The sequence below is a fragment of the Bombus pyrosoma genome, linkage group LG4 (genome assembly GCF_014825855.1).
Source record: "Bombus pyrosoma isolate SC7728 linkage group LG4, ASM1482585v1, whole genome shotgun sequence".
Taxonomy (NCBI): Eukaryota; Metazoa; Arthropoda; class Insecta; order Hymenoptera; family Apidae; genus Bombus; species Bombus pyrosoma.
The window spans coordinates 1,788,411-1,802,407 of record NC_057773.1 but is presented as its reverse complement, the minus strand read 5'-3'; the positions used below and the strand labels follow the sequence as shown (position 1 = coordinate 1,802,407).

The 13,997-nt window shown below is 40.4% G+C and overlaps 5 protein-coding genes across 10 annotated transcripts; 3 read left to right on the top strand and 2 right to left on the bottom strand.

The window, feature by feature from the left end:
- Nucleotides 1–34: 34 nt before the first annotated feature.
- LOC122567022 (bone morphogenetic protein 2-B-like) lies at nucleotides 35–2,742 on the bottom strand. The gene is made up of 5 exons (XM_043725085.1): nucleotides 2,290–2,742; nucleotides 1,960–2,116; nucleotides 1,731–1,876; nucleotides 1,561–1,662; nucleotides 35–1,483 (listed from the first exon to the last, which is right to left on the bottom strand). The coding sequence occupies exons 1-5, from the start codon at nucleotides 2,491–2,493 to the stop codon at nucleotides 521–523; spliced, it is 1,572 nt and encodes a 523-aa protein (XP_043581020.1). The 5' UTR covers nucleotides 2,494–2,742; the 3' UTR covers nucleotides 35–520.
- Nucleotides 2,743–3,016: 274 nt separating this feature from the next.
- LOC122567040 lies at nucleotides 3,017–6,505 on the top strand. 2 transcript variants are annotated; one of them, XR_006316673.1, is made up of 2 exons: nucleotides 3,017–3,456; nucleotides 5,361–6,505. XR_006316673.1 is itself a non-coding variant. In XM_043725114.1 (2 exons), exons 1-2 carry the CDS (start codon nucleotides 4,852–4,854, stop codon nucleotides 5,580–5,582), a joined length of 336 nt encoding a protein of 111 aa, XP_043581049.1. In that variant the 5' UTR covers nucleotides 4,836–4,851; the 3' UTR covers nucleotides 5,583–6,505. The 2 variants fall into 2 exon arrangements, 1 of the variants encoding a protein (XP_043581049.1); XM_043725114.1 differs by lacking the exon at nucleotides 3,017–3,456 and adding an exon at nucleotides 4,836–4,965.
- On the bottom strand, nucleotides 3,759–9,231 carry LOC122567030. Of its 2 annotated transcripts, none has more exons than XM_043725098.1 (8): nucleotides 8,484–9,231; nucleotides 7,782–7,886; nucleotides 6,519–6,622; nucleotides 4,659–4,872; nucleotides 4,531–4,584; nucleotides 4,310–4,452; nucleotides 4,075–4,229; nucleotides 3,759–3,995 (listed from the first exon to the last, which is right to left on the bottom strand). In XM_043725098.1, exons 1-8 carry the CDS (start codon nucleotides 8,659–8,661, stop codon nucleotides 3,938–3,940), a joined length of 1,011 nt encoding a protein of 336 aa, XP_043581033.1. In that variant the 5' UTR covers nucleotides 8,662–9,231; the 3' UTR covers nucleotides 3,759–3,937. The 2 variants fall into 2 exon arrangements, with proteins under 2 accessions (XP_043581033.1, XP_043581034.1); XM_043725099.1 differs by having other exon boundaries at nucleotides 8,089–8,576.
- Nucleotides 9,232–9,396: 165 nt separating this feature from the next.
- Nucleotides 9,397–12,507, top strand: LOC122567018 (ATPase family protein 2 homolog). 3 transcript variants are annotated; one of them, XM_043725079.1, is made up of 6 exons: nucleotides 9,397–9,568; nucleotides 9,845–10,041; nucleotides 10,105–10,290; nucleotides 10,357–11,753; nucleotides 11,829–12,092; nucleotides 12,164–12,507. In XM_043725079.1, the coding sequence occupies exons 1-6, from the start codon at nucleotides 9,549–9,551 to the stop codon at nucleotides 12,491–12,493; spliced, it is 2,394 nt and encodes a 797-aa protein (XP_043581014.1). In that variant the 5' UTR covers nucleotides 9,397–9,548; the 3' UTR covers nucleotides 12,494–12,507. The 3 variants fall into 3 exon arrangements, with proteins under 3 accessions (XP_043581014.1, XP_043581015.1, XP_043581016.1); XM_043725080.1 differs by having other exon boundaries at nucleotides 9,437–9,568; nucleotides 9,845–9,941; XM_043725081.1 differs by lacking the exon at nucleotides 9,397–9,568 and having other exon boundaries at nucleotides 9,904–10,041; nucleotides 10,110–10,290.
- LOC122567038 (small proline-rich protein 2B-like) lies at nucleotides 12,505–13,905 on the top strand. Of its 2 annotated transcripts, XM_043725113.1 has the most exons (3): nucleotides 12,505–12,728; nucleotides 12,800–13,589; nucleotides 13,701–13,905. In XM_043725113.1, exons 2-3 carry the CDS (start codon nucleotides 13,435–13,437, stop codon nucleotides 13,903–13,905), a joined length of 360 nt encoding a protein of 119 aa, XP_043581048.1. In that variant the 5' UTR covers nucleotides 12,505–12,728; nucleotides 12,800–13,434. The 2 variants fall into 2 exon arrangements, with proteins under 2 accessions (XP_043581048.1, XP_043581047.1); XM_043725112.1 differs by lacking the exon at nucleotides 13,701–13,905 and having other exon boundaries at nucleotides 12,517–12,728; nucleotides 12,800–13,400.
- The last annotated feature ends 92 nt before the right edge of the window (nucleotides 13,906–13,997 follow it).

Genomic DNA, 13,997 nt, shown 5'->3' with positions numbered 1-13,997 from the left:
AGCAAGTTATATATTACGCGTAAAGACGGCTCGATAGCTTAAATACTCGTTTTATTTGTCATAATTAAAATATAAATAACTCTAACTCATTTTACGACACAGTAGTATATACAATGATCGAGACGATTAATTCCCTACGTGTGGTTATAATAATAATTTAATGAAGATATAGGCTATGATATAGACACATTCTAGTCATTGATACGCTTAGTTCTACGCGAATTTAGGAATGTTCTTATGTACAATGTTGGGACGTCAATTAAATGGCGATCTTCAGACGAATCTTTAGGAATGACTCTCGTGCTAATGCGTAAAAATCATTTTTACCTGATTCAGATATTCTGCCACTCTTACATTCGCTCTCTTTCTTTCTCTCTTTCTTGCGCGCACTCCCACTTTTTCTTTCTCTTTCCTCACATACATATTCACGCATTCTTCTTCTTTTCAATACCATTAACACATACTTTGACGCTTCGGCTGCTTCTTCCTTCACAAGGGGAATAAAAAAACCATGAGATCCTTAACGACATCCGCAACGATCCGCTATCATGTCTTGATAAACTTTCAGGACTACGTTTTCATTGTCATCAAAGAACAGAATGGTTGTGCCCAATAGTTTCGTGGGTACGCAGCAAGGTCTCTCAACCCCCTTCACCAGTCCCATTTTGTGAACGATTCCCTGAATAGTCGCGTGATTTGTCGGTTGTTGATCTTGACTCAATGGCGATTCGCAGATGCCTTTGCAATGATAGGCGGAATAACCGAGCGGGGCGATGATAGAGGAGGAAAGACCGATTTCTTTAAAGTCGACGTAAAGCTCGTGCCTCGTACATTCGGTGACATTTTGTCGAACAGAAGCGTGACTTTTAATTGACCGTTTCTCACGGAAATTTTCATTCAACAAAGACATCGGCCTTTGACGAACTCTTTCTCCCATTCTTTCGCGGCGTATCGCTCGTTGATATATGTCCATCGAGGTTAAGCTGTGCGAATGAACGTTTTTCTGTAATTTTCTCGAAGAGGAAATGGTTTCCCTTCGACGTCGTTTGGGCGTCTCTTCTGCAAGATCTCGGGTTACCCGAGCAGTCTGCGTCACTACATCGTGTTCTTCTGTTTGCGTTCTCTTCTGCCTTTGAAAGTATTCAGATTTATTCTCGCTTTCCCATCGAGTCTCTTCCGGTTGACCTTTTCCTCGATCGTGCTTCTCGGCGTTCTTATCACCGTACTCGTTCTTTAAATCGTTCTTCTCGTCTTCGTTCTCGTAGGATGCTTCTTCGCTCTCGTTGTTGCTACGTTCGCCTCGGTGTCCTTTTCCGTCGTCATCAAAAAGTACTAAGATCGGTTGTTTACTATGATGGTACTCGTTTCGCCGGGAAAACTCTACAGTCACTTGATCCTCGAACAAAGTGGAAGCCGTTACCAAGAGACCAAGATTTGGTTCTCCAGTTAACCAGGCAAGAACGGCTTGTTTTACATTGAATATCTGATGAAAAATGTCGAATGCTTAGTACACCGAGAAAATACAGTATTTTCTAAAAATTCCATTATCTTGAAACTTGCCTGCCAACCGGACGCGTGTGCCCCGACGTATCTAACGTTCAACAGCCTGTGAAGATCGGGTACGTCTAAACTTTTCTCATCCAAGACTTGATATACTCTTATCTAAAGGAAGATATATTCGTTATCCGAATTCTTAAAAAGTCGACAAATTGCGATTGACGTATACTTACCAAATAATAGGGTGAAGCTAAAGTGGATGGATGCATAATTTTCAAAGGTGTTCTCTTCCGATAAAGATGAAGTTCTGCCTCCAAAACAGATTCGTCCACCTCTAAACCCGTGATGTTGAAGAAGTAGAATCGCGATAAGGTGGTATCTGCGTAAAAGTTTTTGTTTTAGTGAAAATTTCGATCGCAGACGGAACGATGACCTACACTATGGAAGTGGTTAGAGGTTTACCTCTTTCGATGAAGCTGCGAACAACCTTGGCATTGTATGGATTTTTGCCACGCGTGACACCACTGGGATCTGCTACATTATTATACAGTTCCACCATAAATTGCGGCGGCACCTTGCGACGTCCTGTTTTCTCACTGTGACTCCGGATACCAAGAACCTGTAACGATTTCATCGACTGGTTAACGCGGTCGTTTGAAACACGCGACTTCCGTAAATGGCATTTACTTAGTCATTTCACTCATATTTTTGACCCTTCGAAAACAAAAGTTCTGTTTTCACCAAGTCTCACACAAACAGCAAGGCATACGACACAATTATCTGGACACGGACCTGTTGTAGTTTTTCTAGAGCCTCGTCCCGACGAGCATCGTGCTCGCTTCCTTCGTTTAAGTCATCCAAAGACCAGGAGTTGACAAGTTCTTCCTCGTTGGGATTATCATCTTCGGAGAAGCGATTCGGGTGTGTGTGTACGTTGAAAGTACACGATAGGAAGAGTATCGCCAAAAGAAAAAACCGAACGTCACTCGATATCATTCTCGTATATGGATCGTTGGTCAGAATGGAGAACAGGTCCGAAAGTGGGCTCGAAACACACGACGACGACTACTACCAACGATGCTGATCTCTCCGGATTCGCTCGAAGAATCGAAAGCTCGATGACAGCGTGTAACATCGACCGAATCTACGTTAAGTCAGTGACAAACGCTTCTTAGCGGAGGAAGGAGCGGACACCTTCTCTGCTAGCGGACAGGAGGTTTGCCGAACCGAACGGAACGCTAAGTAGCATATGGGAGGTCTTGGCTGCGAGGAGTCACCTTTATGCTATGCCGGGAGTTGCCTCCCCCGCGTTGCTCCCCGCAGCGACATCGGCTTCTCTCACGGGACACCGACGCGACGCTACGCGACTCGACGCGACTCAACACGACTCGAAAATGTGACTTTTCTTTTCCCCCATTTGCTTCTTATTAACCCATCCTAGATCATCTTCGATCATGCTGGACCACCGAGTGCGCGTTCCGTTTCTTTTAGCTGTCAAGAAATTGCTTTTTGAAATTTTTTACGCTTGAAACATTTGTATTTTTAGGTAAGAAATTTTGCGTTTCTCTGGAAACAAAATGGTTGTATTAATGGTCTATTAAAAAATAGATACGAGGAAAGGACAAAAACCGATAAAGGTCGATTATACACGATAGCATTGCGAAGCGTACGAAACCCACCAGGAACGAGATGATGACATCGCGGGGCTATTAAAAAAAGCTCACGCTTCCTAAATTCCGTAGATTCGTGAGTGGCGAGTCATGTGGCCACGCAGCGATATTTAGATGTCGCGAATAATCGGTTGTTTTCCTACGAGGACGATGACGGATCTCGCGAGGGTGTCAGCGTGTATTTTCGCCTCCGCGTTCGAACATCGAGCACCGGCTTCGACCTCGTTCTTTTTGTTGCATTATTCGTATGTGAGCGCAAGACAAAACGGGAACGAGCTAGGGAATAGTCGTAAGTACAAAGTTGGCTAGTGCCAGTTGGCGTGTCTTTCGTAGAAATGCGCGTCAAATTCGCGAAAGCAACTTGCCGAACGTCTTATTGCGTCTTTCCAAATGTAATCCCGCTTTTATCATTTTACGTCGTAAGACGAATTAACAATACCAATAGCCGGAACTAATTCTAAGCTTGTCAGACATTTCTCAAAGAATTGACTCGATTACCGTGAAACCTGCAGAATCATTTAATACGACGATAGACAACGGCGAACGAATCGAATGGAACACGATGAGCGTGGACTAGTTTTAGGTAGCCAGTTGACGTTTTCTAGAAAGTCATTGTACGTTTATTTATGATACCAATACACGGTGCATGTAGGAACATCGAAATGGTACTTTGTATTTACGCGACGCATAAAGTAGCTTGAATGTTTCTACAAGTCTGTTCCATTGGCCCGTTGGATCGAACAGACTTCTCTCGGTCCTCTCTATTTTATTCAGACACAGGCACATTGGGTAATTTGAATAATTTCTCTCTTCGATCCACGACGTGTCCTGAAATAAACGAAAAACCACACCGATATATGTTTAATTGTATTCGCATCGTCGATGATTAACCTGCATCCCCGAATACCTGTATTCGTGAACTTTGAATCTGGCGGGTGTACAAGTATGTTGCTTCGAGTACAGACCCGCCAAGCATCTCGATGGCTCTTTTTTGTCTCTCAAAAGACACATTTCCGTCTCGTTCCCTGGACACGTCCCAACGCATTGTCCGACGTTAATTTGCTATTTGCGCAAATACAAAGTCAACGATAAATTATAATACGATCATAGTGGTATCTGAGATCGCGTGGTAGAAAATTTACCCGAACGACTGGTCTAACATCCGTCGTGTTTGTACCATCCTTAATCTCCACTTCGCTGAAGTCTAAAACGGTCTCCATGTGGTCCATTTTGTGACATGTTCCAGCACAGCCACATTTCTCAATCACTTGGTACACTTCGTCCCCTAAAATGTAACGTAATAAGTACACCTATCTCGAGTGAAATTACGTTTTCTACTACGAACGTAGGAAATTTGACGTACCATTCGGTCCTTTGATGCTAACCGTACTGTTCCTCACCGGTTTGCATCCAAGTTCTTTCAAAAGACACATCGACGATTATCGATAAGAATTACGGGCGAATGGTATCGAACGAAAGAAAATTATATACCTTTAGCACAGTGACCCATACATACTCCGACATCAATCACGGCTTGGTGAGGAGTGCCAGAATGTACGAGATGCGTGAAGGATTCTCGCCTACAGGACGAATCAGGCGTGCATTCGCAAGCTTCTGTGACTTCGATCACACGAACACCTTGAATCGTTGACACCCTCTCCAATTTTGCCGCCCTTGGACGACAATGCGATTCCGGGAAACATCTCTGAAAGAACAAAAAGTGCAAATGAGTTACGTTGAACATGAGCGAAACGGAAACTCGGATATTTTAATCGGATCGGATGAAATGTTGCCGCTGGTAAGGAAGGAGAACACGCTTCTAGAATGGTTGGTCATGTATCACACGGGGGAACATTTTATCGATACAGATGTTGAATGAGCAAAGCGAGCACGCGACTTCACAGAATTCGTACTTTATTTCGTCGTACGTTTGCCAAGCGAGAAAGTATCGATGGTGTCCACGGAGGAATTTATAATATTCGCGCGCCTCGTTATCTCTCGTTCGGACGGTTTCTTTGGTACTCGAGCTCTTTCGCGACACGCGGGCCATTTAATTATTCTCGCTGCGGGATAACATCGACCGTTATCTTTGTTCGTGCAAAGGCATCGGTGCCTCTACCCATTTTCTTTTCTCGTTTGTACCCCCGGTGATAATTCTGGCTAAGAATATTTTCTAATAAATTCTGTTCTCAGGTACATCCATCCTCAAGATCCCAGGAACACGATTCGGGATTTAGTAGCTGGCCAAGCTGGCGCCGGAGCGGTGACCCGGCTCGATGCGACCTTCCAAGGACGCAAAACACATCCTCTTCTTTCTGCATATCGCGTGCAACATTTCTTCTTCTCAAGCCTGTTTCTCTCCTGCAGCGTGGGTGCTGCAAGATCGTAAACCACCGATCGGGTTGCATCACGTGACAAAAATAGCTTTCTCCCCAAGAAGGGTCGTTCTCGAATTATTCGCGAATTATTACGACACGTTCGTTTACCATACTAATTAGAGCCCACTGCCGTTTTAACACGGACTCGAGGCAACAGTTGCGATTCGTATGGAAACGAAGTAGAAACACGCGATGATCGTTTAGTCGCAATACGATTGTCGATGAATTTTGGAGAATAGAATGTGTAAGGTATGTACATATGTATAAAAGGGGTACGATGATCATCGACGAAGATACGCAGTTCTCGATACAGTGTGGGGTGCACACGCCGTAAAAGTCGCGTAGATCGTACGATCGCGCGGTGCTGGCGTGGCCGCATTCCAGCTGGCGGATTGGTCGATCCCATGCGTCATAAATCTACATGATGTTCCTGCCTTTTTCGCCCTTCGTATAGCCCTTGGCATACGTAACCTGCCGTGGCAACGTATATCGCGATATTTTTTTTTTTATTTGCGAATTCGGTCTTTTCGCCTCGTCCTTTCTTTTTTCTTCGACACGCCGCTCGACTACCCGAACAGAATTCCACGACGTCCGATCTCGGTTTTTCGAACTTAGATCGGTTCCTTCGCTATATACGCGTTCCTGACTTTTCAAAGATGTCGCGAGTTTGGCAATCCTTTCCTTCTCTTTTTAATCGTAAAATAAGCGTGACCATGACGTTGAATTTTAAAGGATTCCGGGTCGAGGAATTCGACAGTTTCACGACCGGTTCGATAAACTCCGCGATGGCGACGCGTTTTTTGTCGCAAACCCGTTGCGCCAAGGCAGGGATCACCTAAAAAGATTTTTGTACCAGGTGCATCCTGCGGCCGTGCATGAGTCATGGATTACATACATCCATGTACCTCTGTAAACCTGCATTCTTTTCTGAACCGAAATTCTGATAAGTAAAGCTGTATGAAAAAATATTTACCTGTACAGTGGGTCGACTCGCATCTCCTGGATCATCCAACACGTGTCGTGGACACAGTTTACGACAGTGGCCTGCATCAATTTGGATAATTTCGCCCGATATTCCTGAGAAAATAAAAATCAAAGATACTGTCGAAAAAGGGGATTAGTGTTAGCAATAAAGTATGGCCAGGGAGGTTCAATGAAATTTCAGTAGACCGGTAGGATGGTGTTGTTGACTGCGTGCCGTGGAGTTCGCTCGCGAAAAATAAGACGCGAGTAAATCCGATGGCGCCGCTCTGTAATGCTCGCGATCATCGTACAAAATTTACGACTTGTATCACATTAAACAAGTTGACAAGATATAAGAAGAGGGTAGAACCGTCTATAGTGTAACCGTGCTATTTTTGGCGCGAACGCGTGGGACACGGAATGCGCTGATTCTTCGGTGATTCACATTACCGTGAACCTTCGGCTACTTCACTGCCACCTTTCCGTGTTTGTTCCTATAAATGGTATTATTTCGAGATCTACTTGAAATACCAGACTACCGCGTGAACGCCCGATCAATCAGTCGAATAATCGTTGCTGGTCTGGTCTTTTCAGGTAATCGAAGGTGGAAAGATGGTGCGACGTTGGGCATAGCGATGATTTAAGCGTCAGCCGAGGATACCAGACATCGGTCAACGAAATCATTTAATTGACAATTGATGGCGTCTCGAAGGGTGGTTGTTCCTTCGATCGTTTCGCGGAACCGGCCGCTTCGGCGAAACCTTAATTATTCGTCCGTGAGGGGCATTAACATTCCACGAATCACAGACTCGTTCCTTTGATCGCCTCCGATCTACAAGCGGCAATTGATCTCTCTGTGACAAAATCAAGTAATGAGATCGAATCGCGATCGGTTCGACGATTCCCGCGCTATTTTAATGCGATAGCTCGCAATGATAAATCGGTCAAATCTTTTGATCATGGGCACACGACAACACCGTCACCGGATGCTTCATCCTCTCGATCGGCGTCAATTGATTGAACACCCGATATTAATTTACCGGATCGGATCTAGCGACAAGGCCACCAGCGTTTACCACTCATGAATATGGGGCGGCAAGAGTGAAACGAGGGAACGTAACTTACATTTAGCCGGTTGCTAAAATTACGCAACTCCTCGCCGAATCTCTTTTCAACGTTATACCGCTCCGCAATCTTCTGTGCATCTCTGTCCGTATGCTCCGTCCTGACATTAGCCAGAATTTAATACATACTTTTTCTTAAATTCGCTTACCGTATCCAACATCGATCATTTTCTCATGTCTGGCACAGCATACATGTTGTCGAACCTCTTCCCTGTGTGTCCTACCTTCGTTGCCTTCATTCTGGTCACCGATGGCTGAAACAGAAACAACCCCGATATGCAGATATCAAACAGAATCATGCTTCTTCGAAAACGTTACTATTTTGTATGCTAACAAACGTAACTTGTAAGAATCGGTTGAAATATAAAAGCATTGAATACATCGCAGAAAACTTGATAAAAAGAGAAAGGAGCAGAGAGGGCGAATCAGAATGAAAAAGTGCGATGCGGTGCCTACCTAATCGTAAATTGGCGAGGTAAACTAACGTGAAGCCACCGAATACGGCCCACTGACTCCTCGTGATTTGTATTCGCATCGGTACGAATAGCGATGGACGTAAATCGGTTGAATAAGATTTACCGAGACGGGATGGCGAGATTCGGAAACGAGTTTGTGTATCGAGGATGCACGAGTTGTTTGCCGTTTGAAAAATGCGTACAGAATTTAATGATATTCTCTAGACGTAGGTGTGAACGCCGCGTGGACGAAATTGTGCTAATTTGTCACAGTGGTTGTTATCTCATTACTCTATATATACCCGCGCGCGGATGACTAGAAGATTCGTGGTACACGGAATACTCTTGGACTCGCACGCACACGACATGCAAAGCGGTAGTCCAGAGAGGACGCACCGTGCGATCGATCACGATCGGTTGTTGCCCACGCAGGTTGCGATCTGCGAGAAGACTGGCCGTCTGGAAGCCACTGGATCTCGCTCAGACGGAGAGGCGTCCGGCTGACAGGCGGATCTCTATTAATCTCGTTTGGTACGGGAACGTCGGCCCGCTTCGTGACGGCTGGCCCGTCCATCCATCGGTCTTTTGCCTCTTGCCTGCCACGATCCCTGATGCGCCTGATGCTGCTGATTTTATGCTCCACCGAACCTGATTCATCTCATCTGCATCTGAACCTCTACATTCCACACGACCAATTTCCCTCTATCAATAAAAGTTTCATCAGCAAATTTTCAAACGAACATACAATTTGCAGAGTAACATTGATAAAAGGGATTACCTGTTTTATAAAACGCAATCAATTTTAAATTATTCGGTAATGTAACGGTTAGATTGAACCAATAAGCCATAAGCCTTCTCAGCTCCCCCAAACTTGTGATCGCGATATCCCATCCCTGTCTTATCTCTTATATTCATCCACGAGAATTTTACGAGCTCGATATATTGGGATGATGATATTCGAAACTAAAAAAGGAGAAGAGGCTAAGAGAAGGAAGTATCGTACATCCTTTACTCCGCATATTTTTTTACCATAGGATAGAATTTGTTACATTCGATAGAAGAATAAATTTGTACTGATTATGTTTGAAGATCCTCGCGAACACTTTATGTATTTTTCGAAATTTCTTGTTATTATTTGTCGATTACTAACTAAGTAGGATATTTTTATTTATTTACGGGTTAATTCATGAAATTAAAAAGTATGACCTAACTTTGTTTAGCTGCGCTGAAAAAATAATTAAAATTTCTAATATTAAAGTAATATCTTTCCACTTACAAATGAAATGAATATTTTACATTATATATATCGGAATAATGTCTGTGACGTCATACAAAATGAATATGTTGTTCGTGTATCATCATTGAATACTTTATTTGTTAACCATTGCCATCATCCACTTATTAGAATTTATGTATATGTATATAGTCTAGGTGTTGCATGCCGAGCAAGGACATGTTATCATGGCGGACGGCATTTCTCTGTAAATATTTCTATGAATTTCTATATTTTTATATTGATTTTGATACTAAAAATTGCAGATTGAGAATAATCGTGTAAATTTGTACGCATTTTACAAAAAAACTTCTTTTACTGCATTTGATACAAAACATTTGTATGTGATTTAGAGGTTATGTTCTGCCAGCTGAATACTTATTTAATACATTCAATAAAACATGTTTCAAAAGACTATGTCAAAAGATAGTAGAATGGAAACGTTTTATGAATTATATCCAGCCAATTATTTCTATCGTTTCAGAATGATACCAAAAGGAAAAGAAAGTGGGAAGAAAAGTCTTTCTCCTTGGATGACATGTGAAACATGTCAGAGCATCTTGACACTAAAGGATCTAGAAGTACATAACACTAATTGTCCACCTAATCTTGTAACATGGAATCATAATTTTATTTACGGTGATATATTATATAGTACCGTAGAAACATACAATCTATTAGGTATATATGCTCTTATATTTACTATTGTTTGAACCACTTTTATATAAGTGTTTCTTTGCATAGAACAGCCAAAAAATATTCATGCAAGAGCATTGGATGATATGGTATTTATATCGCAATCTGCTTTGCAATTATGTGAAATTGCAATGGGAGATTGTGTTCTTGTAATTGTTGGAGAAAGTAAAGTTGTTAAAACTGCTTGGCCAACTAAGGATAAAAGTTTAACAAGTGTTTCGTTAACAAAACATGGTAAAATCTTTTATTGAATCTTCCAAAATCTATATACAAATTTTTCTACCCATATATTTTTTACAGCAATAGAATTAAATAACCTCCGAGGTTATGTTAAAATCGAAAAATTAAATTCTTCTGTCGATATTGCCAAGGAATTTGTAATCTGTAGCGTTGGAAAACATATATTGCCAGAAGCAACCACGGAACTTAACATAATACTTAAGAATCATAATGAGCAAAAAGTATTTACTATAGGTAATAAATTCAGTGTGCCTTTTTATGGCAAGAAATTAATTTATAAGATCGTCAAAGTTACATCAGACGACTGTGAAAATGTTAAATTGTCTGAACAGTTTAAACAATTGAGCATAACAGATGAAACACGTAATACCAAATTGTATAAAGCACTGTACAACACAAAATGGACAATTTTAAATGAAGAGCAAGAAAAGAAAAAAGAAGAGTATAAAAAATCTAAATTTAAAATACAAGATATTGGAGGATATGATAATGTAATAGAAGATATCAAAGATGTTCTTGATATTGGCCTTGGTCTGTACCAAAGTATTGGAAACTTCTACATTAGTAAAGGAATATTATTATATGGCACCTCTGGTGTTGGCAAATCTGCTATCGCCAATGCCTTGATATCGCAATATGATATTAATTCTACCACTATTTACAGTTCAGATATTTATAGCAAATCTTCAGGCGAAACAGAGAAAAAATTGCAAGATATTTTCATGGAAGCTAAGGATAAAGCTCCAAGCATTATTCTAATAGAAGAAATTGATAGTTTATGCCCTAAAAGGAGTACTTCAAGTACAGATCACGAAAGAAGAATACTTTCTCAATTGACTGCACTCTTTGATGGAATACAAAATGCAAATGATAATGTAGTAATACTTGCCACAACTTCGAAATTGGATCTTGTAGACAATTCTCTTAGAAGACCTGGTAGAATAGACAAAGAATTCGAAATTCATGTACCTACTACCAATATGCGCGTAGAAATATTTAAAAAAATGTTATCAAAAATACCGAACACTTTATCCTTAGAAGATATACAAAATATCGGTTTTGTTACTCATGGATTTGTCGGCGCCGATTTATATGGTTTATGTTCCCAAGCAGTTCTGAATTCTGTAAAATGTCAACAGAAAACTAACACTGATCTTTCGTTAAAAGTAACGATATCAAACTTTGAACACGCTTTAACTGTCACAAAGCCGTCAGCTATGAAAGAAGTTTTAATAGAAGTACCGAACATCCAATGGTCGGATATAGGAGGTCAAAAAGACCTAAAATTAAAATTAAAACAAGCTGTTGAGTGGCCACTGCGCCATCCCGAAGTGTTTCTCAGGATGGGTATAACTCCACCTAAAGGTGTTTTAATGTTTGGTCCACCAGGTTGTTCCAAAACAATGATTGCAAAAGCTCTTGCAACAGAAAGTAAAGTAAATTTTTTAAACATAAAGGTTAGGCATACTAAAGTATAATTTAAAATCAATTTTCCAATTAAAAAAAAGAGATAAAAAATACAATGTTTTTAGGGACCAGAATTATTCTCAAAATGGGTCGGTGAATCCGAAAAAGCCGTAAGAGAGGTATTTCGAAAAGCAAGACAAGTATCGCCTTCAATAGTATTTATTGATGAAATTGATGCACTAGGAAGTGAAAGAGGTTCTTCGTCAAGCGCCGGAAGCAACGTGCAAGAGCGAGTTCTAGCACAATTATTAACAGAACTGGATGGAGTTACTGCGTTAGGCAGCGTTACTTTAGTGGCAGCAACTAACCGACCCGATAAAATTGATAAAGTTAGTTACATTTTAGAAAACAGCTATATTTATCAAAGGTGTTTATTAATTAAAATGTTGCTTTTTCACAGGCACTTCTTCGTCCTGGTCGTTTAGATAGGATAATATACGTGGCATTACCTGATTATGAAGCCAGACAAGAGATTTTCGATATAAAATTAAGAAATATGCCAATCGCCGAAGATGTACATATTCAAGATCTAGTTGATCTTACAGAAGGATATTCTGGAGCAGAAATCCAAGCAATTTGTCACGAAGCTGCTATAAAAGCACTTGAAGAAGATTTGAATGCTACTATAATCACTAAAGAACATTTTAAAGCAGCATTGGCTATAATCACTCCACGAACACCAGCGTCGTTAATAAATTTATATAATGAATATATGAATAAAATACATTAACTATAAACAATTTACTTTCATGTAATAATTGAATTTGTCTATATGTGCAAAGATTATTAATCGTCTATCAACACCTTTCTATTATTTTAATACCAAACTTCAGACTTTTATTTTAATTAAAATTAATAAAATTTGTAGTTGTGTAATTGCAAATTACATTGCCGAGTCAAATGTCGGTAATGACAAAATGTGAACGACCTTATGGGAAAAACGATCTAAAACAGATGATCGAAAGGTATGATCGAAAGGGTGAAGTATTTTATCATTTGATGAATGCAATAACGGTCAACTTAAATATTGTTTTAGTTGCGGTTGCTGTCCACCAATGGATCTACAATGCCCACCTTGTTCTATATCGTACCCGCCTCAACCTGTTTGCTGCTATACGTGTCCTACTCCACCATGCAAATTGGAACCAAAACCTAATTGTTGTCCACCTATGCCAGTCACCTGCATGCCATGTCCGCCTCGACCTTCACTCTTACCTTGCGTCCCACGCCCTTTCGTTTGTCCACCCTGCACAGGTCACCCGTGTATTACCTGTGCACCTATACCTAAACCAGTCCCAGCTCCTTATGAAGCCGGTCCTGTCTTCAGGGCACCTGTTATTACTGGTGGATTATTTTACGTTGGAACAATCAGGTGTTATCCGTGTTTATCATATGCTTGTTGAACCATATCTCGCCTATTTTACACTCCAATCCCAAATGGTCCTTCGAATATAATTATCTCACGAATAAAACATTTATTGTCCAGTGTTAATGATGTTTGATCTGAACTTTGTGTTGTATATAAATAATAGTATACATTTCATATATAAATAAATATAAAACAAATGTTCTTATAACAATATTCAGCCTTTTCGCTCAAGATAACCGCGCTATTCAATTAATTTTTAGAATTAATAAATCTCTATTCATTTTTAAATTTACAAGTGATTTATGATGGATAAAAGAATATGTGATCTCTGTCCACTAGATCATTTTAATAGAATCGGTTGCATGGTAACGACATGTAACTGGCCTTTATTAAATATTGTTCAACAAAGAACTAATCAACCATATTTACGAAAAATAGAACCAATAAAAGGTGTCAGGTAGGAATTTAATAATAATTTATTGAATTTGAACATAATAGAGATTTCATACATAATGTAATACGTTCATTACTTGCGCCTTTATTAATGTATTTTAATTGTGTATTGAAGATTTAAACAACCTGCAAATTCGCCACAACGTCACGGGTCATGGACAAATTTAATGTACCGCCCTATTGTGCAAGGAGGTTTCAGATATCGTGGTGTATATAAATTACTTCCTCTTGATCTTTCACCAAATTCTCCTGTATTGTCTCGACCTGCCCCTGTTCCACCTACAGATTTTCGAGGAATAACAGTATATTGTTGTCGATAGCATTGGCTACATGCGTTTGCGTATACATGTATTCGCACGAATATATATATTACATTTATGTAAATTTGAGCGTATATGTTTCATTTCAATTT

What these genes read in the sequence shown, in the direction of transcription:
- LOC122567040 (XM_043725114.1), top strand. Translation starts at nt 4,852, where the DNA reads ATGCGATTCCGGGAAACATCTCTGAAAGAACAAAAAGTGCAAATGAGT. An exon ending in CGGATGAAATGTTGCCGCTG is followed by an intron (nt 4,966 to 5,360) that starts GTAAGGAAGGAG and finishes TTCTGTTCTCAG; the next exon opens with GTACATCCATCCTCAAGATC.
- LOC122567022 (XM_043725085.1), bottom strand. Translation starts at nt 2,493, where the DNA reads ATGATATCGAGTGACGTTCGGTTTTTTCTTTTGGCGATACTCTTCCTA. An exon ending in CTCTAGAAAAACTACAACAG is followed by an intron (nt 2,117 to 2,289) that starts GTCCGTGTCCAG and finishes AAATCGTTACAG; the next exon opens with GTTCTTGGTATCCGGAGTCA. An exon ending in TCGCAGCTTCATCGAAAGAG is followed by an intron (nt 1,877 to 1,959) that starts GTAAACCTCTAA and finishes ACTTTTACGCAG; the next exon opens with ATACCACCTTATCGCGATTC.
- LOC122567030 (XM_043725098.1), bottom strand. Translation starts at nt 8,661, where the DNA reads ATGGACGGGCCAGCCGTCACGAAGCGGGCCGACGTTCCCGTACCAAAC. An exon ending in CGAGTCGACCCACTGTACAG is followed by an intron (nt 4,873 to 6,518) that starts GTAAATATTTTT and finishes TTGTTCTTTCAG; the next exon opens with AGATGTTTCCCGGAATCGCA. An exon ending in ATGTTAGACCAGTCGTTCGG is followed by an intron (nt 4,230 to 4,309) that starts GTAAATTTTCTA and finishes TTGCGCAAATAG; the next exon opens with CAAATTAACGTCGGACAATG.
- LOC122567038 (XM_043725112.1), top strand. Translation starts at nt 12,664, where the DNA reads ATGTCGGTAATGACAAAATGTGAACGACCTTATGGGAAAAACGATCTA. An exon ending in CTAAAACAGATGATCGAAAG is followed by an intron (nt 12,729 to 12,799) that starts GTATGATCGAAA and finishes ATATTGTTTTAG; the next exon opens with TTGCGGTTGCTGTCCACCAA.
- LOC122567018 (XM_043725079.1), top strand. Translation starts at nt 9,549, where the DNA reads ATGGCGGACGGCATTTCTCT. An exon ending in ATGGCGGACGGCATTTCTCT is followed by an intron (nt 9,569 to 9,844) that starts GTAAATATTTCT and finishes CTATCGTTTCAG; the next exon opens with AATGATACCAAAAGGAAAAG. An exon ending in AGAAACATACAATCTATTAG is followed by an intron (nt 10,042 to 10,104) that starts GTATATATGCTC and finishes TTCTTTGCATAG; the next exon opens with AACAGCCAAAAAATATTCAT.